This window comes from Nycticebus coucang, chromosome 4, assembly GCF_027406575.1.
Source record: "Nycticebus coucang isolate mNycCou1 chromosome 4, mNycCou1.pri, whole genome shotgun sequence".
Classification (NCBI taxonomy): Eukaryota; Metazoa; Chordata; class Mammalia; order Primates; family Lorisidae; genus Nycticebus; species Nycticebus coucang.
Genome location: NC_069783.1, coordinates 126,426,491 through 126,449,554, shown reverse-complemented (window position 1 = coordinate 126,449,554; position 23,064 = coordinate 126,426,491). Strand labels below are relative to the sequence as shown.

General features: G+C 44.1%; 2 protein-coding genes across 3 annotated transcripts in view; one reads left to right on the top strand and one right to left on the bottom strand.

Annotated features, from left to right (window-relative positions):
- Positions 1-5,882: 5,882 nt before the first annotated feature.
- FICD (FIC domain protein adenylyltransferase) lies at positions 5,883-9,935 on the top strand. The gene is made up of 3 exons (XM_053588998.1): positions 5,883-6,073; positions 7,428-7,788; positions 8,741-9,935. The coding sequence occupies exons 2-3, from the start codon at positions 7,488-7,490 to the stop codon at positions 9,814-9,816; spliced, it is 1,377 nt and encodes a 458-aa protein (XP_053444973.1). The 5' UTR covers positions 5,883-6,073; positions 7,428-7,487; the 3' UTR covers positions 9,817-9,935.
- Positions 9,936-12,672: 2,737 nt separating this feature from the next.
- SART3 (spliceosome associated factor 3, U4/U6 recycling protein) overlaps positions 12,673-23,064 on the bottom strand; it is a 45,973-nt gene continuing 35,581 nt past the window's right edge. For both annotated transcript variants that reach the window (XM_053588992.1, XM_053588993.1), the window contains exons 12-19: positions 22,426-22,535; positions 19,876-19,988; positions 18,834-18,910; positions 18,082-18,250; positions 15,933-16,387; positions 15,267-15,419; positions 14,356-14,546; positions 12,673-13,743 (exon numbers count right to left, since the gene is read on the bottom strand). In XM_053588992.1, the coding sequence (XP_053444967.1) occupies positions 13,569-13,743; positions 14,356-14,546; positions 15,267-15,419; positions 15,933-16,387; positions 18,082-18,250; positions 18,834-18,910; positions 19,876-19,988; positions 22,426-22,535 (1,443 nt within the window). In that variant the 3' untranslated portion in view covers positions 12,673-13,568. The remainder of the gene's footprint in view (positions 13,744-14,355; positions 14,547-15,266; positions 15,420-15,932; positions 16,388-18,081; positions 18,251-18,833; positions 18,911-19,875; positions 19,989-22,425; positions 22,536-23,064) is intronic.

The window sequence follows — 23,064 nt, the reverse complement described above, 5'->3', positions numbered from 1 at the left end:
AGGATACATTTCAGAATCAACCACAAATTCAGTTGTCATATTTTCTTAGTTTTATCCAATATGTAATAGTTTCTCAGTATTTCCTTTCCTTTCTTCCTTTTTTTCCTTTTTTTTTCTTTCTTTTTTTTTTTTTTTAGACAGGGTCCCACTCTATTCAGGCTGAAGTGCAGTGGTGTCATCATAGCTCATCACAACCTCCAACTCCTGGGCTCAAGCAATCTTCCCACTTCAGCTGCCTTTATAGTTAGGACTACAAATTTGTGCCACCACACCTAGCTAATTTTTAATTTATTTTTTGTAGAGATGGGCTCTCACTATGTTGCACAGGCTGGTCTTGAACTCCTAGACTCAAGCAATCCTCCTCCCTCAGCCTCCCAAAGTGCTGGGATTATAGGTGTGAACCACTGTGCCTGGCCTCCTTGTCTTTTATGATCTTAATAAAGTACTGGCTTGTTAGGTTTTAGAATCCCACTCTATAATATTTGAATTTCCTGATATTTTCTTGTATTTAGGCTGAGTCACCACACACCCAATACCAGAAACCAGAAAGCCACCAGCTGCCAGCTCTTGATCTGTCAGCTCTTACCAAAATTACCAAAATCAGTTTCCTGTCAGACCCATTGATGCCAGTTGCACTTGCTATTACATACTTTAGTTAAGTGATACGTAGTGGGATAAAATAGCAGGGAAAAAGAAAGCTGTTTCTAAGAACACTGTTTTTGGAAAGCCCTGAGAAAAGCTAGCTTCAAAATAGAAATTTATAAAGAAATAGTTGTAGGGGTAAAAAGTGGGAAAGGTAGGATGATTATAAAAATCCAGAAGTATTCTGTATTCTGCTTAGCAAATGTCTTCAAATTCTCATCTCATATAAAATAAAATAAACCGGGTGGCGCCTGTGGCTCAAGGAGTAGGGCACCGGTCCCATATGCTGGAGGTGGCAGGTTCAAACCCAGCCCCGGCCAAAAACCAAAAAAAAAAAATAAATAAAATAAAATAAACCACAGGGACTTTACCTAACAATGCAAACATTGTAACCTAATTATTTGTACCCTCATATTCATCTGAAATTTAAATAAATAAATAAAATAAACCAAAATAGGTTATCAACTGATTTGTACAGGAAAGACTATGTGAGACTTCTATCAATTAACCTATTATTAAAAATTAACTCAATATTGGAAAATTGATATACAGAATAAAATTTAATATGTAGAATAATAGCAGGTGTAAGTTGAAATAAAAGATAAGATAAAACATTCTAAGATATAAGAAACTTTTCTGTTTCTTTATTCTAACGTTTTCAACTAACCCTCCAGACACCAGTCAATGGGTAAATGATATTAGACAGGCCTGTCAGCTGTCCGCAAAAGTACATTAAAAGTGAGCACTGGAACTATTGTTCAGCCTTCAAAAGGAGGAAAAGTCTGACATACTGTGGCCGCAACATGTATGAACCTTGAGGACATTATGCTAAGTGAAATACTCTAGTCACAAAACGACAAATAAAGCTGAATTTGGTGGCTCACACCTGTAATCCTAGCACTATGGCGGCTGAGGCAGGAGGATCACTTGAACTCAGGAGTTTGAGACCAGCCTGAGCAAGAGTGAGACCCCATCTCTACTAAAAATAGAAAAAAATAGAAAAATTAGCTGGGCATTGTGGCAGGCACCTATAGTCCCAGCTACTCAGCAGGCTGAGGCAAGAGGATCACTCGAGCCAGGAGTTTTAGGTTGCTGTGAGGTAGCTCAGTAGGGTGACTATAGTTTACAATTATCTATTGTATACTTTAAAATATCTAGAAGAGAGTAATTCAAATGGTTCTAGCACAAAGAAAAGATAATATTTCAGGTGATGGATATCCCAGGTACACTGATTTGATCTTTACAAATTATATGACTATATTGTTTTAGTATCCCAAAACTAAATCTATTATGCATCAATAAAACAAAAACAAAACAAAACAAAAAAGAGATCCCAGGGCGGCACCTGTGGCTCAAGGAGTAGGGCACTGGTCCCATATGCCAAAGGTGGCGGGTTCAAACCTAGCCCCGGCCAAAAACCAAAAAAAAAAAAAAAAAAAAGAGATCCCACCAAGGAGGCTGAGCTGCCCCTATGTGATGTTAGAGAAGGGAGCCTCTTCCCTATCCCCTCAGCTTGAGGGTCCCCCACACTTCCCACAGCCATTTTCCCAACACAATCCTTAAGCATCCAGGAAGACTCAAGGAGGAACAAGGAAAGCCAGGTTGGTGGTCTTCAAGGAATCCTCTCCCTTCTCATATATCTTGAGCCTGAGGGTTTCACAGCTGCACACCCAGCCAATGAACTATTTTCCAGAAGACTAGAAACACCTTTGTCAGAGAAACCATGAGAAATCTTAAGAGGACAAAGAATAAAAATGCTGAAAGTCCCTCATATTATACAATTCCATGTGTAGGAAATGTCCAGAATAGAGAAATGTGGGCAAACAGTTGATTGCCAGGGACTGAGCGAGGGCAGTTGAGGGGAAATAGGAAATGATCACTAAAGGGTTTTGGGTTTCTTTTGGGGGTAATAAAAATATTCTGAAATTGTGGTGATGGTTACACAGCCCTGTGAATATATACAAAAGCCATTGAATTTTATGCTTTAAATGGGTTGTCTGAAATGTGAATTATATTGCAATAAAGCTGTCATTTTCTTTAAAAAGTTGCTTTAGTTCTAAACTTATTTTTCCAGTTCCTCTAAGAATTTCAAAGCACCACACTCTCTCTGATTAGGGCTGCACTCATTTCACAATAATTTTTAAAAGAACATTTTCTCAACACCTGAAATAGACCCTTTGATGTCTGTCCAAAGCCCTCCTAGGAATTCTTATCTATTTAAAAGAGGGAATGAGCATTAAAAGCTTGGCTTTCTTGGCCCGAAGCACCCATGTTAATTTCCACATCTCCACGCTACTATGGCAACAGAGAGCTTCCACCAAGAGATTTTGGGGGTGCATCAAAATGGACTGTCATGTGGGCCCCAGGAGGTCCATAGCTCCTCTCTGCCCAGCAGCCCCCAGGCCCCAGCTGCCTTGATTCAGGTGAAGCAGAGAAATTGGAGAAAGGGGAAGATGAGGGATCCTCTGGTCCCCACTCCATCCTGCCCCAGTGGGCACCTGAGTCACTGTCCTCATGCAGGAAGAGGAGAAGGGTGAGTCATATCTTTCAAAGCTGTAATCTAAAACAGGATATTGAGCACCTGAAGCAGTCTCCATGTCAATATGACCATATTTTTAGGCAGCAGTAGGCGGCTTCCTGGGTATATTAGAGTAATACAGCTAGAAAGCAGTCAGCAAACAGCTCGGTGAAAGCCACTGGGCAACTGAGAGTTCACTGTCCTCACAGATGAGTCTCATACCTTGAGGCCCCTGAAGAGTCAACCACAGGGACCCAGGAGGCCTGGGGTCCATCCTGCTGAGCTGTCAGGTAGAATTCTTAGGACTGAGAAGTGAATGGGCTACTGGATGTGGGATAGGCAGACTCTAAGGTGGCCCCTGATGAGCCTTATGTAGCCCCCTCACACATCGTACCAAGGTACAACCCTTCAGTCCAAGTACACTGACATGGGGTCCCCAAAACCTTCTTTTAAGGGTGCATTGGAAACTGGGCCTGACCCTACTGGGTGTGTCTAATAATAAGGGAGACGCTACTCTGTTCTCCCTTCCTCTGCAGTAGCATTAAGTTAGAAGGAGGAAAAAAAATCCAGGCAGGTAGATGGTAAGAGAGGGGGAGGTGAAAGGAACCCAGGAGTGAGAGAAGCAAGAACAGGCATGGTGTATTTTCTTTTTAACGAAATCAAATCATTCTGGAGGCAACCCAATGCAATATAGCCTCTAGTTGGGGAGTTTTGTTTTTCCTAAGCAATAAAATCTGACTCTGCCAGCCAAGAAGTGCTTGACTGCTGTTCCTTAAAAATGCAAAAGGTTTCCTGTGTTTTGTTTTGTTTTGCATAATGGACACATTTCCCATGCAGCCACTTTTTAGGTTCTTCATCATGTGTCAAGGTAAGCTTTTAGAAAATTCCTCCATGGGCCACAGGGAGGCAATTTCCACCTACCAGAGAATGCTTAAGATGGAGAAAGCCAACTTTTCAATATTGCTTCAGGGACCATATTTTGTGCATTCGACACAGCTAAATGCAGACAAAGTCAAGAAAGAAAATTGAGTGTAATCTCCTGACAAGAAGAGGAATGAGGCAAGTGATGCCAGATGAATTACTGCCCTCTGGTGTCCAAAAACAGTGGTGGGTGCATTTGCTGAGAATCATCTGCGGTGCTTCCTGTGTTCCCTGTCATCTTTCCCTGCCCTTCTAAAAAAGCCTAAAACAGAGATAACAATCTGGCAGCCCTCAATAACCAGCAGACAGACTTGCCAACTGTTTAAAAATCTGAAGATACTGCTTAAAAATCTAGGCCTCCCGTTTCTTTTGAAAAATTGGAAAATCTGTCAATTTGGGGACTGCATCTCAGCATAATAAATGTGAGTTACAGGTGAGAAGCTGCTCACTTTGAACAAGGCATGTGCTTTCAAATTCGCCACACTCCTCGCCTCTTCCTATTGTTTCATGCTTAGGCCTCTGCTATAGGTTTCCCTAAACTAGAATCAGAATGAGACCTACCCAGGGTGCAATGGAGTTTCTCCCCAGCAGCTCTGACATTTTTTTTCTGTGAATAACAAAATAAAGCAGCAATGTCTTGGTGTCTTCTAGAAATAATTGCAACATATAAATGCTTGATATTTAGCAAGCATTTGCTCTGTGCCAGACCTCACCTGCACACAAAACCTTAGGAAGAGGCACTGTCATCACATTATTCCCAGTTTACAGAAAAGCAAATAGGGGATCAGCGAAATCAGGTTACTGACTGAATATAATTCAAATTGCAAGTGGCAGAGCTGGGATTTGAACCCAGGCTGCATGGCTCCAATGATGATGCCCAGAACCACTGCCAGGCACTGCCTCTATGGGGAGTAGGTGTCGTGGAGAAGGTCAGACCTTAAAGCATCAACCCTTCTGAAAATCCCAGATTTGAAGGCAAAAGCGAGGTAGGCTATTTGTTCCCATTTCACAGGTGGGGAAACTGAGGCTCGGGGGTACTTGCCTAATGTCACTCAGAGAATAAATGGCAAAGTCTGAATTGGAACCCGGGGTCTCTCGGACTCCAGAATCTTAACTGTTAACATCCTCATGCTCAGCGTTTCGGGGGCACGATCCTCAAAGTTTAATTTCAGTATCTGTGAACTAAGATGGAGATTTCAGAGCTCTGCTTCAAGGAAAACAATTATATCTCTCTAGGAAGCCGAGAATGCAAATTTTAAAAAGGGGAGAAGCAGCAGAGTGGGGGAAAGTAAGGAAGAAGGCGGCGGCAAGCTCGGCAGCAGTGGGCGGAGGCTACTACCCGGGAGTGAAGATAGGAGACTAACAGGGTAGAAGCCATCAGCAGCCTCATGTCACACCGGAGGAAACAGGCCCACAAGAGCAGCGCCGAGACGAAGAGACCTGAGAGAAAGACAGCAGTTCTCGGCAGAGGAACTGCGAGAGTCCGACCCGGCACTAGAGCGCCCCAAACCTCCACCTGAGCCCAGTTTTCAGTGTCCTCCATTCCCGCCTGCGGCCTAGGCCCCGCCCCTTCGTTCCTCACTGGTTGTTGCTGGCACTAGACCTACACAATCGACAACCAATGGGAGTGGCCCACGGCGTGTCTTTCCCGGGAAAGCAAGCGCAGACTCGTGAACCCGGAAATGAGAGATGGACAAGTGACGAAAACCAATCCGCAGCGATGAGGGAAGCAGGACGTCCAATGGCCAGTCGTCGGGGCGGGGCCAAGAGGCTGGCGCCGGTGGAGGTTCCCGGAGCCGGCGGCCCTAGAGTCCTGTGAGCTCTGGGATGGCGGCGGGAGGGTCCGGCGACCGCGCGTGGTGAGGAGGGGCAAGCCCGAGAGGCTCAGAAGAAGCGAGCCCGGGAAGGTGCTGGGCGGAGCTCGGACAGTAACCTTAGACCAGTTCGCTCGCCTCCTGGGCCTCATTTTCCCCCTTTTGAGAGAATCGAGAGGTGAGAGATTTGCACTCCTTTCTTGCATACAACCTTGGTACCGAGGAACTCCCTCTTTGCCTTAGCAGCCCGGTTGAGAAGGCTGTTCCTCGGGAAGTCCGCCCAGAACACCTGGACCCTCACAGCACGCCAAGCGCACTCCCCTCGAGCGCACCCCAAACCGTTTCAGATGCTCTGTAGCAACAAGTCGGGCCCCCGCATAAGACTCTGAACCCTGTGATCAATCAGGCATTTCAAGGTCAGGAGTAGCCAAAGCAGGTGCACAGGCCCTGCTCAGTAATAGGTAGTGGTTAAGACCTGGAGACTCTGTGCTCAGACGCACTTGGGTTTCATTTCTGATACCCATGTTTAACTTCCTGTGGACCTTCTAGAATTTAACTTACCCTCTCTTTGCCCTGGTTTCCCCTCCTTTATAAAATGGAGCTTGGGGTAACTCTTCCTTCATAAAGATTGGCATGAGGGTTAAGTGAGATAATGTGTGGCTAGCACTCAGCTCAGCTCACCACACACCATAGTTGCTCAATAAATGCTTATTGTTAGCATATGGTGTTTGCATACCCAGCCCCTCCACTCCCACTGCCAGCCCCAGGCATTGCCATTAAGGCTGAGTGGCCACCACTCTGGCTTACAGCCCAAGTTTCTTTCGGGATGCTTGGACTGCTCAGCCTCGTAGGGTTTCTTTTGGACAGCCTAGGCAGAGGAGGCCAGAGGCCAAATTGTGGGTTTGTGGCTAAATATCAGGGTGAGGGTAGAAAGAGGCGCCTACCCATGTACTAATGAGTCTACCCAACAGTTGTGCTTATCCAAGTATGGGCTTCAGAACTGCCAGGGCTGATCTGGGTGTGTGTGTGTCAGTTATTTGTGCCCCAAACACCCAATGTTTGGTCAGGGGCCATGGAGATGTGTGTGAAGGGGGGACACTTTATAGCCATGGAGCTGGGAGTCCTGAGTTTATGTCCTAAGGCTGTCACTTGCTCACTGAGTTACTTCAGGCAAGGGACTTCACCTTTTTGAGCCTGTTTCATCTAGAGAGTGAGGTGATAATAATCATTTCCTCAAGTTGCTGTTGAAGACTGCTGGAGATAAGATATGAGCTTACTGCTTAGCATGGGACCTAGCATGTACTAGGTGTTCAATAAATGTCAGGCAGGGACAGCGTGCCTTTGCACGGGCACACTGCACTGTCCATCCTTCTAGGCCCATCACACATCTAGTTAGATATACTCCTTGCCTTCCCACCCCAAACCCAGTCTCTAGTCAATTAAAGGTATGATCCATCTCCCCAGCTGAAGTCACCTGGGTCCTGAATGTGTTCACTTTGCTACCTCTCCTCTTTCAACTTGGTTCCTCACAGATCCTGCTTCTCTCAGCAGCCCACTGTAGACATGTGCAAGGGCCCCACCCTTTAGTCCAGATGACACTAGTACCGATGACTTCAGTGATGCCAGTGACTGAACCAAAATGGGTCTCGGTCAGGGGCCGCTTCTTGTGGTTGACACTGCTGAGCATGGTGCTGGGGTCTCTGCTGGCCCTCCTGCTGCCTCTGAGTGCCATGGAGGAGCAGTGTTTGGCAGTGCTCAAAGGCTTCTACATGCTCAGGAGCAAACTGGACAGGGTGCAGCATGCTGTCACCAAGTGTACCAGTCCATCTACGGAGGTCAGTGTCACCTCCAGGGACGCCGCACTGCTACTGGTCAAGACCAAGGCCTCTCCAGGTAAGAGAGACTGTCTTCAACACCTGTTAATTTGACAGGTATTTATAGAGCATCTACCATGTCCTGTGTGCAAGATGCAAGGATATTGTGGTTGGAATCAGTCAGCCCTGAGCTCTCAGCCTAGACAAGCTGACAGGTGTGAGACAAATGAGTTTAGTGAAAGGGCTATGGAGAACACCAGAAGCACTTCCTGGAGGAGGTGACACCTGAGCTGAGACCAATTAAGTAGGAGTGATCCAAGGAGAAAGCCATGAGAGGAAGAGAAAGCCTGGGGGCATTCAGGAACTAAAAAAAAAAAAAGTTGTGTGGCTGGATGGCACAGGGACAGGAGAGCTAGAGCAGACACTCCACCTCCACAGGGGAGTTCTTTGTGGTGGGGGCTGACAGATGGTGAACAGCAGCCCTGGCTTCTTCCCATGAGATGCTGGTAGCACCACCACCCCCCAGTTATGACAACTACATTATGTCTCCAGACATCTCCATATTATCTCCTGAGGGGCACAATGAAAAAAACACTACAGGAATGGTGAAGCCCCCAGGACTAGCAAAAGTGTTCCCGTAGGCATGAAGGGGCAGAGGCAGGAACTAGCATCTTGGAGATGTAGAACTCACCTGTCAGGAGTTATAGCCAGAGAGGATGCCATTCGCTACAACAGCACAGCAGGGAGGTGGGGGATGGGAGGGAATAAATGCCTAGACCTTTCCATGTCCACTCAGAAGGCAGGAGGCAAAGGAACCAAGGGTACAGAGAATGGCCCTGGGGACACTCGGACGGTGACCAGCATACCACCCACAAGGCTGTGGGGAACAGAGTGGTTCCAGGCATGTTGACCAAAGACAGTGTGGCTGGAACAAGCCTCACAGGGCCAGGGACTGGGAGGCCAGCACAGGTGACAGCTCCCCTGAAGCTACCCCTTGCCTCCCTGACAGTGCCTCTCTGGCTCTCTTCTAGCTGGTAAGTTGGAAGCCAAAGCAGCTCTGAACCAAGCACTAGAGATGAAGCGCCAGGGTAAGCGGGAGAAAGCCCAGAAGCTCTTCCTGCACGCCCTCAAGATGGACCCGGATTTCGTGGATGCGCTCAACGAGTTTGGCATCTTCTCAGAAGAAGACAAGGACATCATCCAGGCAGATTACTTATATACCAGAACGCTGACCATCTCACCCTGCCACGAAAAAGCGCTGGTCAACCGGGATCGTACGCTGCCACTTGTGGAGGAGATTGACCAGAGATATTTCAGCATCATTGACAGCAAAGTGAAGAAGGTAATGTCCATCCCCAAGGGGAACTCGGCACTGCGCAGAGTCATGGAGGAGACCTACTACCATCACATCTACCACACGGTTGCCATTGAGGGCAACACCCTCACTCTCTCAGAAATCAGACACATCCTGGAGACCCGCTATGCTGTGCCAGGGAAGAGCCTGGAGGAGCAGAACGAGGTCATCGGCATGCATGCAGCCATGAAGTACATCAACACAACTCTGGTGTCCCGCATTGGGTCTGTCACCATCATCGATGTGCTGGAGATCCACAGGCGGGTGCTAGGCTACGTGGACCCAGTGGAAGCCGGCAGGTTCCGGACAACACAGGTGCTGGTAGGACACCACATCCCTCCCCACCCTCAGGATGTGGAAAAGCAGATGCAGGAGTTCGTGCAGTGGCTCAACTCTGAGGATGCCATGAACCTGCACCCTGTTGAGTTTGCAGCCTTAGCACATTACAAACTTGTTTACATCCACCCTTTCATTGATGGCAACGGGAGGACGTCCCGCCTGCTGATGAACCTGATCCTGATGCAGGCGGGCTACCCACCCATCACCATCCGCAAGGAGCAGAGATCCGAATACTACCATGTGCTGGAAGTTGCCAACGAAGGTGACGTGAGGCCTTTCATTCGCTTCATCGCCAAGTGTACTGAGACTACCCTGGACACCCTGCTTTTTGCCACAACTGAGTACTCGGTGGCACTGCCAGAAGCCAAACCCAACCATTCTGGGTTCAAGGAGACGCTTCCTGTGAAGCCCTAACCTTATAAATCCTCCCTTGAGGACAAGTGCTGTCCTGGGGAGGGAAGAGTCAAAGAAACTTAGCATTTCTAGAAACTTTTCCCAAAGCAAAAAGGAAATCTCCCAATGTTTTTTGTTTTTGTTCCTCCCAAGGAAAAAAAAAAAAGACTAAATTATTAAGCCTTATCTTTTAAGATAATTTATAAGCCAGCCAAGCTATTTATTTTCTTTTGAGCAAGCTAGTAATGTATGGTGTTCGCTGCATCTGTGCTGGTGGCCTCTGTTCAGATGACGGCCCCAGCATACTTGAGAGGCATTCCCTGTGTGATGAGAACACAGGTTCAGGAGCAGAATTTGCACTAAGGTGGAAGGAGAAGTGTGTGTCAGGGCGTACAGCCAGAAGCGTAGCTTCCCTCAAGTCTCTGAAACTAGCAGAGTAGTACTGTGACTTTAACTGGGAAGTCAACACTCCTGCAGAGAACCTGGTCCCAGTTGGTCCCAGTTTTGAGACTGACTTACACTGATAGAGCAAGCTTTTGAGACAGGGTAAATTGGTTGAACACCTTGCTTTTTTTCAGGAAGACTCTGAGCCATAGTTAGTTTGCAAACTTTAAGCTATTCTTCCATAACAAAACTATTTTTCTAATTAAGAATTGGGGGTTGGCCTGCTTGGTTTTCTGTGTATCCTGACTTATCTCTTGCACTTCATTTGCAGCAACTCAGACATGTTTTATTTTAGTCTAAAAATTCTCTGGGCTCGTCACCCAACCACTGCACCATGCTGCAAATCCGGTATTATGCAAGTGAGCAAGTCTGTCCTGACGTCCAGCTCTGAGTTTTCTGTTGGTAGATGTTAAAACACCATACCTAAGAAAAGCCGCATCAACACCAAATGAACATTTCTGATAATGAATTAGAGTGCCGGTTTCTACTAAACCAAATAAAAATTCAACCACAGCCAGGATGTCATGCAGCTATATCCACTTATTATTGTCCAGACCCCCACCTTCCATAGCCATTGTACTGTCCAACGTCCGCTTGGGGATGCGGAAGATTGCCTCAGAGTAGCCTTGTTTTTCTAGCAACTTGTAAACTGATACATTATGTGTAATATAGCCAAGTTTCCAAGTTGTCTTTAATAGATTCTTCCCTTTCAATCATAACAGGCACATGTGCCAATATGACTGCTGCTATTTAGTCAGAACAGCCAGATCATTGGGTCTGTTACCCAGTGACAGAGCAGTGTCTAATACTGCACTTTGTCACTGCTTACATGATGGTGTCTGAGGATTCAGTTCCCGATAGTCATAAGGTCATTCCTCTGATGTAGTTAAGTACAACACAGTATATGTTCTGGAAGGTTAAGAAGAGTAAGTGTAAGAATCTATGAAATGGCTCCAAGTTTATTTAAAAAAAAAAAAGTTTTCATACTGTCATGCTGCCAGAAGCTATTTCTTTAACTTCCTTGGTTTTGTAAGCACACCAGGGAAAGCCGACACAAGTACTTGCTTTGTACTATAGAGTGAGAGAATTTGCACTTTAACTGTATGGAAAGGGTATTATTTTAACAAAATTACTGGTTCTAATAAAGTATTTTATTACATAAATGTCTGAGACTTTGCTGTTTTATTTGAGATGTTCCTATTTGTCATAAGAGGAGTCTGAACTTTATCCTGTTTCTTTATATTGTTCTGGCAGTGAGACACAACTAGTTGTGTAAAGTGCCTATAGAGGTTGATGGGTATGAACTACTGATTTTTACTAAGGCTCAAGTAACTGAAATGATTTTTCATGTTTCTATTTACCTTTAGTTCTGGATTTTCTCGGGAAAACAATCATGTTCCTGAAAATCCATTCATTTCTAGAACAGTCACCACCATGAACCTAAATAGGGTCCTGCTCAAGTCTGAAAAGGTTCACCCCTCTAACAAGTTTGTGTTGCTACCTGAGAAATGAAGGTCAGATTATTAGCCAAAGGCAAGAGAACCGAACAGTTGATGCAAAGCAGCAGAAATGAAAGCCAGTTAACCTAAAGTAAGGAAATCATGACTCTTCAGGTGTTGGTCCAACCATCAGGGCTCCCTCTGAGTCACCCAAACCATCTCATCAACTGAACAGGCTTCACAGTGGCACCACAGCAGAAAAGGATGTTATACCAAAACATGTGCTAATGGATGCTGCTTGAATTTAATTCAGAAGTTAATCCCTGGTAAACAAGTAGTTTTGTGTTTAAAAAAAAAGAAAAAGGTGGATAAGCTACATTTTAAAAGACTTAAGAGGCTACCAACCAATGATAATTCATGGGAGAAAAAATTACATTTATTATAGACAATAGGGAACTGGAAATTTTGATGGTTGATGACATTAAGGGATTATTGCTAATGTTTGGATGAGGAAACTATGGCTTCTCTTAAATCCTCTTTCTGAGACACATGCTACATTCCCAGATGAGCGCCATGGTATCTGTATCTGGGATCCGCCTCAATATAAAACAGAAGAGGGATAGGAGAGACAGAAATGAAGGAAGAAGGGCTGCTGAGTTGAGGATTGCTGACTGCTTTTCAACAGTAGGCACACAGTTTACTTTTTATCAGTTTAAATTTTTCCAATAAAAATGTTAAGTAATAAAATACAGAAAATGCCTAATTCATGCACAGAAACTCAACCTTACAAAACATAAATGAGTTAATTCTGACATGAAAGGATTCCCTGATGTCTTTTTCCAATCATTTTTTGTAAGGTGAGGCTTTCCCCTACTGAATTGGCAATGCTGCTTCAAAGCAATAAATTTGATAGAAGAGGAGAGGTTAAAAAAAAAAGCTATTGTTGAACTGCTGTAAAACGAAGTTTAAAACTGGAGACACATCACAGCTAAAATAATTTAAATCAAAGTGACAATGGAATTTGACTTACAAAAGTTCTATTTACACATCTATTAGGTATGGTAAGGTACACCCACTTCAAAATACATCCACAAGTGAATGCACACCTGAGTACCATTTGTCAAGAAGTTTGTAAGAAAATTCAGTTACAAACAAAGCTAACGGAGAGAAGTTTGCACTTAGACATGGTATTGAAACAAAATCAAAGGGCTGGAACTCAATGTTTAGACAAGGAACACAGTTCACTAATCACTAGGCAAAGAAAATGGTCCACAGCAATTGGCACACAGAATTCCTATATAAAACAAATGTCACAAACAATTTGCTTTTAGGAAACAGTGTGATGTGTCATTTACAAATATATAATATAAAAAATGCACAGCCCCTTTGAACAAAAATCCATCAAATGTTTTTTATGAGATTTTTCCCTCCCTTCCCCCCTCCCCATAGGCCATTCTGGTGAATTACTAGCATCTGCCTTTCATCTTTTAAAATTAAAAGAGTAAGGGGCACATGTCCTGTGTAGGGTGTAGGAGAAGCATCTTACAAAAGGGGGCCAGAGCTGGCTGAAAACAATTGGACAAGTGCATCTCAAAAACTCTTGTGTTCCAGTTTCACTTCTACTTATCCTTTAAGACACAAAATTATCTTAGGACACTATGTCCTGGGCCCAACCTATAGTGATCACTTTCCTCCTGTTGCCCTCAATATGAGGGAGCACTGAGAGCCTCTACCTGGAACACCCTTTCCCTTTCTGTCTAAACCAGAGGGAAGGTGGTGGCAGCAAGTGGGCGCTGCGCTGGGCCATCTGAACCAGTGCTTCGCCATGTGGCGGGTGGTCTGCCAGGCCAGTATGAAATAAGGCATTTCCCGTCTCTCCCAGAGTCTGGTTCACTTTCTCAGAAGCAACTTAGCAAAATCAGCATTGGACATCTTGGGTGCCTCGGTGGTTGCTGAGGTGGTGACTGCTGGACTTGGGGCAGGGCCGTTCTCGGCTTGCGGAGTGGCACCCGGGCGCTGCAGGGCACGAGGCAGCAGAGAGAGCTGGGTCCTCCCCTTCCCCCGCCTGGAAGACAAACAGTGAGTATACCTTCACAGCAGTGACTCAAGCGCTCTCACTTACATGTGAAAGTAAGCCAACAGGGTTTTAAATTGCCCAAAATTCAAAGATGAAGGACAAAAAGGATGAGATAAACCCAGTCTCCTTAATCCTGGCTATTAAGTAAAATCCACCTCAATAAACTTTTCTGGTTTAGGATTCGGCAAGGACCAACCCCCTGGAACAGTCACACTCAGGGTGGACTAAAAACACTGTCATCTCTCAGACCAAATGGCTTTGCTCTCACCCCTATTAGGGGAAGAATAGCTTTTACATGGATTTTAGTTGGGGCTATAAAATGGCAAGCAAATAATTACCAGGTTTTGTTTTAAACACCCAGATTCAACTAGCCAAGGAAACTTTAAAATAATCACTGCCTGAGAAGAGTTTTACCTTCAATAAATTATTAGAAAAATAGCAGGCAGGGTCTCACCTCCTGGGGTTGCCCCACTGGAATAGCAGGCCCTGGCTTTTGTGTCCTAACTGGAAACTAATCCGTCCCTGGTTTACTCCTCCATGATCCATGCAGTGGTGTTGACTAAGACAAAATCTGTGCGGGGCCAACATGCAAACACTTACGCTCCGTATAACTGCCGTGGCACCATGGAACCACCTGGTGCTTTCCTCGACTCTGGCTTCTCTGGAACTTTCCTCTGAGGGGGATTGCTGATTGCCACCTTAATGACGTTCTCTTTGATAGTCATGCCATCCATCTTCAGTACAGCCTGTGATGCCTGGGATTCATTTTCATATTCCACATAGGCCAGGCCCTAAAAGAGGCAAGATCCAAAGCCAGGTCAGGTGACACAGACCCAGGAAGCAGAAGAGAGACAGCAAAATGTCCCTTCCTACCTGTTTCCAACCTATCTATGGGTTTGCTTCCCCACACACCTCTTCCCTACTACTGTTGCCGATTTAACTTCAGATAATCTTTCCACACTAAGCAAACCTTGTGCTTGCTCCAGAAGAAAAAGAGACAGACCTGTATAAATGCAACAAACAACAGACTACGACAAGCAGCCCAGATGGCCCTGATGCCTTCAGTCCTACACTCAGTTCATACTCTTCAGCTCTCGAAAAACTGGCTAAGGGGAGGGAGAAGTGGAAGGAGGGAAGGAAGGATAAACAGAAGAGAGGCTGGAGGCCCTACAAGAAGGGCCTGAGACAGAGAAGAGGCTCTGGGGGGGCACATCCCACCAAGGACCACATGCCACTGGCCACAAGTCTACGGCCCACGTCATGGCTCCTGTGATTTTATATGTACTCATTTTCCAAATACCTTATTCTGTTTTAGTACAATCAGCTACAAATAGGTTAATATCACTCCAAATATTAAGTACAGACATGTCTGCTTATCTTTCCATTAATTTATCATTGGTCTCTGATCAGAACAACAAGAAGCCACTCTAGAGCTAAATAATCTCTGAACAAATGCAGAAACTAGGTTTGCTGGAGCCTCAAAGACTAAGCACCCTGGCTCCATCACTGACCTTTGGTTTGCCAGCCCGGTTGGTGACCAGCCTGAGGTCCTTCACAGTGCCATGAGTCTTACAAATTTCTTCTAGTTCCTCTTTAGTGCAGGAGAAAGGCAGGCCTGAGATGAACAGCTTGTGTTTCTCCAGGGCAGTGCTGTATCTGAATACCTATAAGAGGAGGGAGGGAGAGAAAACCCACAATTCAAGGCACCAGCCTTGCCCACAGGAACACAGCCCATCCAGGCAGACCAGGCTCTGAGACTTATTAACGGGACTACTGAGGGCAAGTGATCAAACCTCTATAGGCCTGCATGTCCTCCTATGTAAGACGGCAAGAATAAAAGTAGCCACCTGCAGAGTTTGGTGAGGAGTCAATAATGGAATACATAAAAAACACTGAGAATAGTCCCTGGTTACTACTAAGCATCCACTGGAAATAGCCATTATTACAATGCCCAATTTTATTATGTTGCTAAGTCAACTAACTGACCTTGGAGTGACCAAGCCATGAGTCAGATCTCACTCAACCAACACAGGACAGACCTCGGCTCACAGGCAAGTTTAATTCCTAATAGAGCATAAAAATTTGGTGCATGTTCTAAACATTAGTGCTATAGAAAAAAAATGTTTAGTCTGCCTAAAGCAATGCTCTGAAACGTATTGTCTTTTTCATAAACATACCTTAAAATCAGGGTTTTTGCTCTTATCCACACAGGGGGAAACAAACATGGGTCTCCCTTCTACATTCTTCCGGTCCAACTCCAGTGCCTGAAGGGCTGATTTCTCTTCTTTAAATTCCACGTAGCAGTAGCCTCGGAAATCCCCACGGTTGCTGAAGATGGGACGGATCTCAACCACCTCCCCACAGGCCTCAAAGAGAGGCTTGAGCTTCATGTCGGGCTCTCCCATGCTATAGGGTAGGTTGCTGACAAAGACGGTGATGCTGTCCTTACTGCTGTCATGGGGCACCTTGGGCATATCCCTCTTCAGGGCAGCCGCCTTGTCCTTCTGCTTTGAAGGGCGGTCGACATTTACAGATGCATGTCTCTCAGCAGGCCCTATCTCCACTTCTGCATCTCGTGTTTCTCCAGAAGGAGGGACACTGTTCTCAGTTCTTCTTCGTTTGGAAGGCTGCTCTACAGGTTTTCAAAAGAAAAGCAGCAACAGTTAACTGTCTTTTCAGTGAGCTTTAAATGGAGGTGGGAAGTGGAAAATGCCCTTCCACAGCTCACTGTACCAGCTACATGTGATGGTACTCTTCTGGGAGGCTGAGACCCAGGCGCCACACCCCTAGGCACTCTTGGTGATTCTCCCGACCTGTCCCATAACTTTCAGAGCCCCCTTTACATTCAAGTAAGTGGGCTAAACCAAGTGGAAGTAATAACATAAATCCCCACTGTCCACTCTTTATTAGACAAAAGGTCAGATGGCACATTCCAGGGCCCCCTTGTACAAATCCCAGCTCACAACAGGTGGGATGGGACCTGAGAGTCTTTGCTGAACTAAGTAGGCAACTGCTGTTCGAGCGCCATGAGCCACACTTTAGAGAGCACTACCAAGGGTCTGTTTTCTAAAATACTATCAATATTGCCTGTGTCCTTCTAGAGAACACTTAACAATATTCTACTCCAGCATGTTCACACCCCGGGCCCCAGGGGTCCAGTAATGAAGCCCAACTGCCATCAGTCTCCATTATTCAACCCATGGCCCTCCTAAAGAAATGTGTCCAAGCCCTGCAAACTCCTCCACTGCGTTCAAGAGCATCCCCAGGAGGGGCCTGGCCCATCTACCTGCTGCTCCAGCCTCCTTGGCTCTCTGTCTTACACCTGAGCTCAAAACCAATGACCTGCTGCTCACAGAAATGGGGGACTACCTGTTTCTCATGCTTTGTCAACACTGGCGCTCCATCCTGCTTGCTTCCCCTTCTTTTTTTTTTTTTTTTTTTTGTAGAGACAGAGTCTCACTTTATGGCCCTCGGTAGAGTGCCATGGCATCACACAGCTCACAGCAACCTCCAACTCCTGGGCTTAAGCGATTCTCTTGCCTCAGCCTCCCGAGCAGCTGGGACTACAGGCGCCCGCCACAACGCCCGGCTATTTTTTTGTTGCAGTTCAGCTGGGGCGGGGATCGAACCCGCCACCCTCGGTATATGGGGCTGGCGCCCCACCAACTGAGCCACAGGCGCCGCCCTTCCCCTTCTTTCTACTCCCCTGAATGCCATTTCACTTCTCCCACCAACTCTTTCTGGCAAGAAGCTGAGCTACCGTGCGTTCTTTGGCCTCCACCACACTTCACAACTCCATCTCCCAAAGTTCAGACTGATTACATGCCACCACGGTCACACCACATCTGCCTTATCCTGCTAAACTTGCTCAACCTAATCTAATCACAAAGGTGCACAGACACACCCATACTGAGGGACCCTCCACAAAGTAACTGGCCTGTCCTCTTCAAAAGTATCCAGGTCACTATAGTCTAAAAAAATAAAAATGAAAAAGACAGAAGAATGTTCAAAAAGGATATTCAAAAGACAACTAAACACAACACCGAACCCTGAGATGGATCCTTTCACTGTAAAGGACATCACTGGGCTGGTCACGAATGGAGACTGAAGGTTCAATAGGAGCAATAGGGCATTGTTAATCCTGACTTTGGTGACAGCCTGCCATCAGAGAGAAGACCCTGTGTGCAAGGCACAAACCAGCAGTTGTCCAAGGGTGATGGATGGCAACTTATTCCCAGTTCAGAGGAAAAAGGTTTGTGTACTATTTCAGCAACCCCTCTGTAAGTTTGTGATGTCTCAAAATACAATTTCTAAAGAGCCACTTACCTTCTTCATCTGCACCCCACTCTTTCTCATCTTCCTCATCTGCTCTGTGCTTATCTGCACCTCTGGGCTTTTTCTTCTTTTTCAATGCTTTCTTCTCAGCCCGGGCCTGCTTGCGCTGTTCAGCCTTTTCTTCTTCTTGCTGCACAAGGGCAGCTTCCTTCTCTGCAGCCTAGGGAAGTGGGAATGTGATGCTTTGTTACATTCCCTGCACTGACTTGTGAAGAAAGGGGAGAGGGAGTGAAAATTCATTACCCAGTTGAAAAGAAGGATCAGGAGGAGAATGGGGAAGACAGGCTCACAACTCTCCCGACACCAGGGCTCAGGCCAGCTCCTTAGGATTCTAGATCTCAAGTCTACAGTATGTTTAGCAATATCTTCGCCTTAATGATTAATCACCAAAAGAAAGAAATCCATAAATCTGTGGCCCTGATTAAGTTGGGAGTGTTCATGTTCCATTCTCTATGCTAAGTGAGGCTCCTTTTAATTCTTTTTCATCTATTCTAGTAAATTTTAGAAACCAAATTCCCTAACTATGTTAAAAACGTATATTGGGGCTAAAGTTTTAGACCAGACTTTTTACATAATACAAGGCAGGTTTAAATTCTGATTCAAATATTTTATAATTAATATTCTCTGAGTAAAAGATACTTCTTAGAAAAACCTAAAAGGTATTGACAAAAACTATCCATACCAAACAAAGCCAAAAGTAAATACCAGAAGTTTCAAAGACTTCAAATAGATGTCATTATTACCTTCATTCTCTGCTCATTAACACGAGCTAATCGAGTTTCAGTTTTCTGAACAGCTATATCCCAGTCTTCTAAAGTACCTTGATAAAAAGAGAAGCAAAACTTTCATTCTTAGGTTTCTGAAAGACAGAACATAAAACTTGCTTAATTTCTCTACGCCTCTAGAAGAGATGTCCCCCACCAACAAGATCTGAAGAGGTGGCTCTTCATTTTCAAAAGTTTAATTCATGTAGACTTAAAGTATAGAATTCAAATAGTCCTCCTAAGTATATTTAATATGACCCTTCCTTTTCAAAAACACCTGAAAACCAATATGTTCTATTAAGGGTTCTCAATGGCAAAAATTATGAAAATACTCTACTATAAGAGGTATAAGACATTTATATTAAAACTGAAGACTTTTAAGACCTAATCAGATATTGAGGTATTTTTGTTGCTGTTGTCGTTCTGAGTCTTTGATTCCCAGTTTTGCGGGGTTCAAAGTCAAAATCCAGACTAATGCCCATGGATAAATTCAGTTTTCATACTGGTTCTAGTTCTACAACTTAACACAAAGTGTTCTGAGATCTGTATGTGGGATACACGCATGACCAAAGAACACAATGAGACATCTGCTTGTCTGAGCTCCTTTGCTGTGTAGACAATGCACTAGAGCAGTGGTTTTCAACTGGGGAGATCTTGCCCGCTAAGTGACATTTGGTGGTCATGTTTAGCTGGGGCAGGGAGGGCTGCTACTGGCATTTAGTGGGTTAGAGGCCAGGGATGCCACTAAATGTCATTACAGAGATAGCACAGCCCTTACCACCAAGAATTATAAACACTCCATGCAAGAGCTACATCACAGAGTCCTCCACCGGGCGGAGAAATCTGACAAGAGCTGAAGAAAGACTCACTCTCACTCATGAGCACCTGAGTCTAGTCACAGAGTACCACATAAGGGGCAGTAGCCACAAGCACAGTCCACAGACTATGACCAGGAGCTCCTACTTGAGACCAAACAGCAAATGGGCCAGACTCCAAGCCAGAAGAGAGCTGAGGGTCCCACCTTCTGTCCTCTCCATGGTGAGCAACACTTCGCAGACATGCTCTGGGTAGTCACTGGTGCACTGTACAGCCCGGTGCAGGGCCTTCCTGCAGTGCTGGGTATCACCATGTGCCCTAAGGCAGAAAACAAACAATTGCTGCCACCAGGACACAAAAGTGGGAAGCAGATGAAGGGAGAGACTTCTTCTCACAGGTAGAAGGTCGCTCTCTGAGGACTCCAGCCTCTGAGGAGACCCTCGTTTTCAGAACTGCCCACAGGGTTTTCTCCTGCTTCCAGTGGAGTCTCTACAGTCACACACAAAGGAAGGTTTTCCCTTTCCTTCAGCCAGGTAGGTGCTCCTGGAAAATGCACCTGAGACCATGGTATGGAACCAGGTACTCTGCCATTACAGCATTCACAAGCGCAGCACCATGGAAGTAGGTTTCCAACAATTCTGTGTAACTTGAGAAAGTCCCTAGAGAAATTCTACTATACAGTCCTACCTGAGGGGAGAATCACTAATCCAAAGGACTGTCCAATTTCATGCCTAGAGTTAAATCTTCATGTATCCACATGGGAAGATATACTGCTAATCACAATAGAAATTAAGCAATTCTGTTGATTCATAACAGTTATGAGACAGTATATTCTCATTTCTATTTTTAAAACATTGTAAATATATATAAATACTATAAATACTAGGATACTCAAAAAATTCAGAGCAGCAATTCTCAAAGTATAATCCACATACCCCTGAGGGGCTCTATCACTCTCTCCAGGGCTCTGGAATGTCAAAACTTGTTTTACAATAATACCAAAATATTATTGGACTTGTTTGCTGTGTTGACATTTGCACAATGGTGCAAAAGCAGTGCTGGGCCTTAGTACAAATCAAAGCAGTACACATCTTTTTAATATTCTGTGTGATGAAGTACACATAAAGCAGTTCAGCACAATGAAGTTTCAGCAAAGAAAAGCATGTATTATTTTTTGAGTTGCAGGCTAACCTAGTCACTTTTCTCATGGATACCATTTTTACTCAGAACAACAACTGAGTGACAAACTGTGGTTACTCAGACCTGGTATCTGGCAGACATTGTCAAAAATTAAACCAGTGAGTCTGTCACTTCAAGGAAAACCACTAACATCATTCATTACAAGTGATAAAATTTAAGCTTTCAAGTGAAAATTAGAATTTTGTAAAACTTGAGTCTGCCACTATCAGTTTGACAGCTCCCTTACTTAACAGACTTTTCTACTAACACTAACTATGAATATAAACAAATAAGTTTTTTTATATTGTAGAATAAGATATGTCAACATTTGGAAGAGCTACATGATTTAGAGATCAGGATTTTCCAAATGAATAACTTATGATGCCACAGAATTATGGCATCATGTAAAAGACAAAAGGTCCATTCAAAGTAAGATAAATGGATGTTAATGTAACGGAATTGGAGAAACTTGTCAATATGGTTTCAGACTCCATACTGTAACTAATGTTTAAGAAACTATCACTTGTTAAGTTCTGCTACAGTGTGAAAGAAGAATATACACAATTAATTGAAAAGGGCTATTAAAAAACAACTTTCTTTTTAACCTCCTATGTACACCCTTACTATCTTTATACTTAAAATCATCCCCCTTTTCTAAATTATTTGGGGTTTGAAAAAATACAATTATTTCTCAAAAAAAAGTTGTTTATATTAAATGTAACAGATTACATTTAAGTTAGCTAACTTAAGAATACTTTTCTTAGTTTTATTTTCTAATATGGTAAATATCAATAGATATAACTCACACGAACAAAAGCTCTTTGGGGTCCTTAAATTTTAAGAGCACAAAGGGGTCCTCAGACCAAAAAATCTAAGAAGTGCTGATCTACTGGAACATTCAACCAGGCTAACAGTGGTCCTCTCTGGGTGTAAGATTAAAAGAAACTGCCAATTATATTTTTCTAAATATTCTGATTTAAATTTGAGTAAACTTTTTTTGTAATAGGGGAAATAAAATATTCAAAAAAGAAAAAAGCAATGTAGAAATATATTCTATTTCTAATGTTTAACATATTGGATAGAAAAGCTGGTCAAAGTTTTGTATTTTCCCCATGTTATAAATATTACTGAGAATATTTTATTTAATTCAAACAATTTCAAAAGTTTATAACATATAGGCTATAACTGCATTTTTATTTTAAAAAAATTTAAGCATAGAAAAATGCTGAAGAATATTTCCCAAACCATTAACTAACAGGGGTTATGTCTGGGTCAGTGACTGGAAATAATATAAGGGGTTTTTTTTGTTTGTTTGTTTGCTTTGGGATTTTCTACTTTTCTAGAAGAAAAAGAAGAAATATAATAAAAAGTAAATAGCTCCCGCCAAAAATAAACATTCATGTCCAAAAATCAAAACAAACAAAAATACAATGTCTGGTTCTCTAGTTTTGCTCAATAAAAATGCACCCATGAATGAAAGAGCAAGCCCAAGGAAGCAGAGTTAGCCAGGACTGAAGAAGATCCAAACCCCATAAACATCTTCTCTCTTCCCCACCCCCAAGTCAAAGTCAATTACCTTTCCAGGTTGTAATACTCAAGCCACATGTTAGCGTACTTGGCGTTGCCTTTGGTCATAATGCTATCCCAGAGTTCCCGAGCTTTCTGCATATTACTGCACAGTCGAGCCTAAAGTGCATTATTAGACTCAGTTAAGAAAAGACCCAAACCTTATGACATCAACACCTGTCACAAAATATACTCCAAATAGCATAACTATCGGTGTGACATAAATCCTTGGACACTCCCCAGACCTCCCTCCAGTAGTAACAGGCCCAGCCCAACCACTCTAGCCTTTTTGCAGGGATAAGCCTCAATCTGTCTGCCTGTGCCTCTCGAGAAGAGAGCATGGAACCCATAGCACTCAAGTACTGGATGGATATTTGGCGGTGAGGGGGAGGGGTCCCCTCCCTCTCTTACCAAGTTGTTATTTGATTTCTTGTTTTTACCAAACTTAACTACAAGTGTTTGAGAGGCAATACACAAAAAGGATTATCTAGTATTAAATGTCTGCTCTGCCACTTACAAACTTGAGCAAATTACTTAATTTCTGTTTCCTCATCTTTAGAATGGTTACAACACAAACATCTCGTACAGCAACTATCTGACAAATGTTAGTTTCTTCAACCTCAGTCCTTGGAGGATAAAACATGATCAG

What these genes read in the sequence shown, in the direction of transcription:
- FICD (XM_053588998.1), top strand. Translation starts at nt 7,488, where the DNA reads ATGACACTAGTACCGATGACTTCAGTGATGCCAGTGACTGAACCAAAA. An exon ending in CAAGACCAAGGCCTCTCCAG is followed by an intron (nt 7,789 to 8,740) that starts GTAAGAGAGACT and finishes GCTCTCTTCTAG; the next exon opens with CTGGTAAGTTGGAAGCCAAA.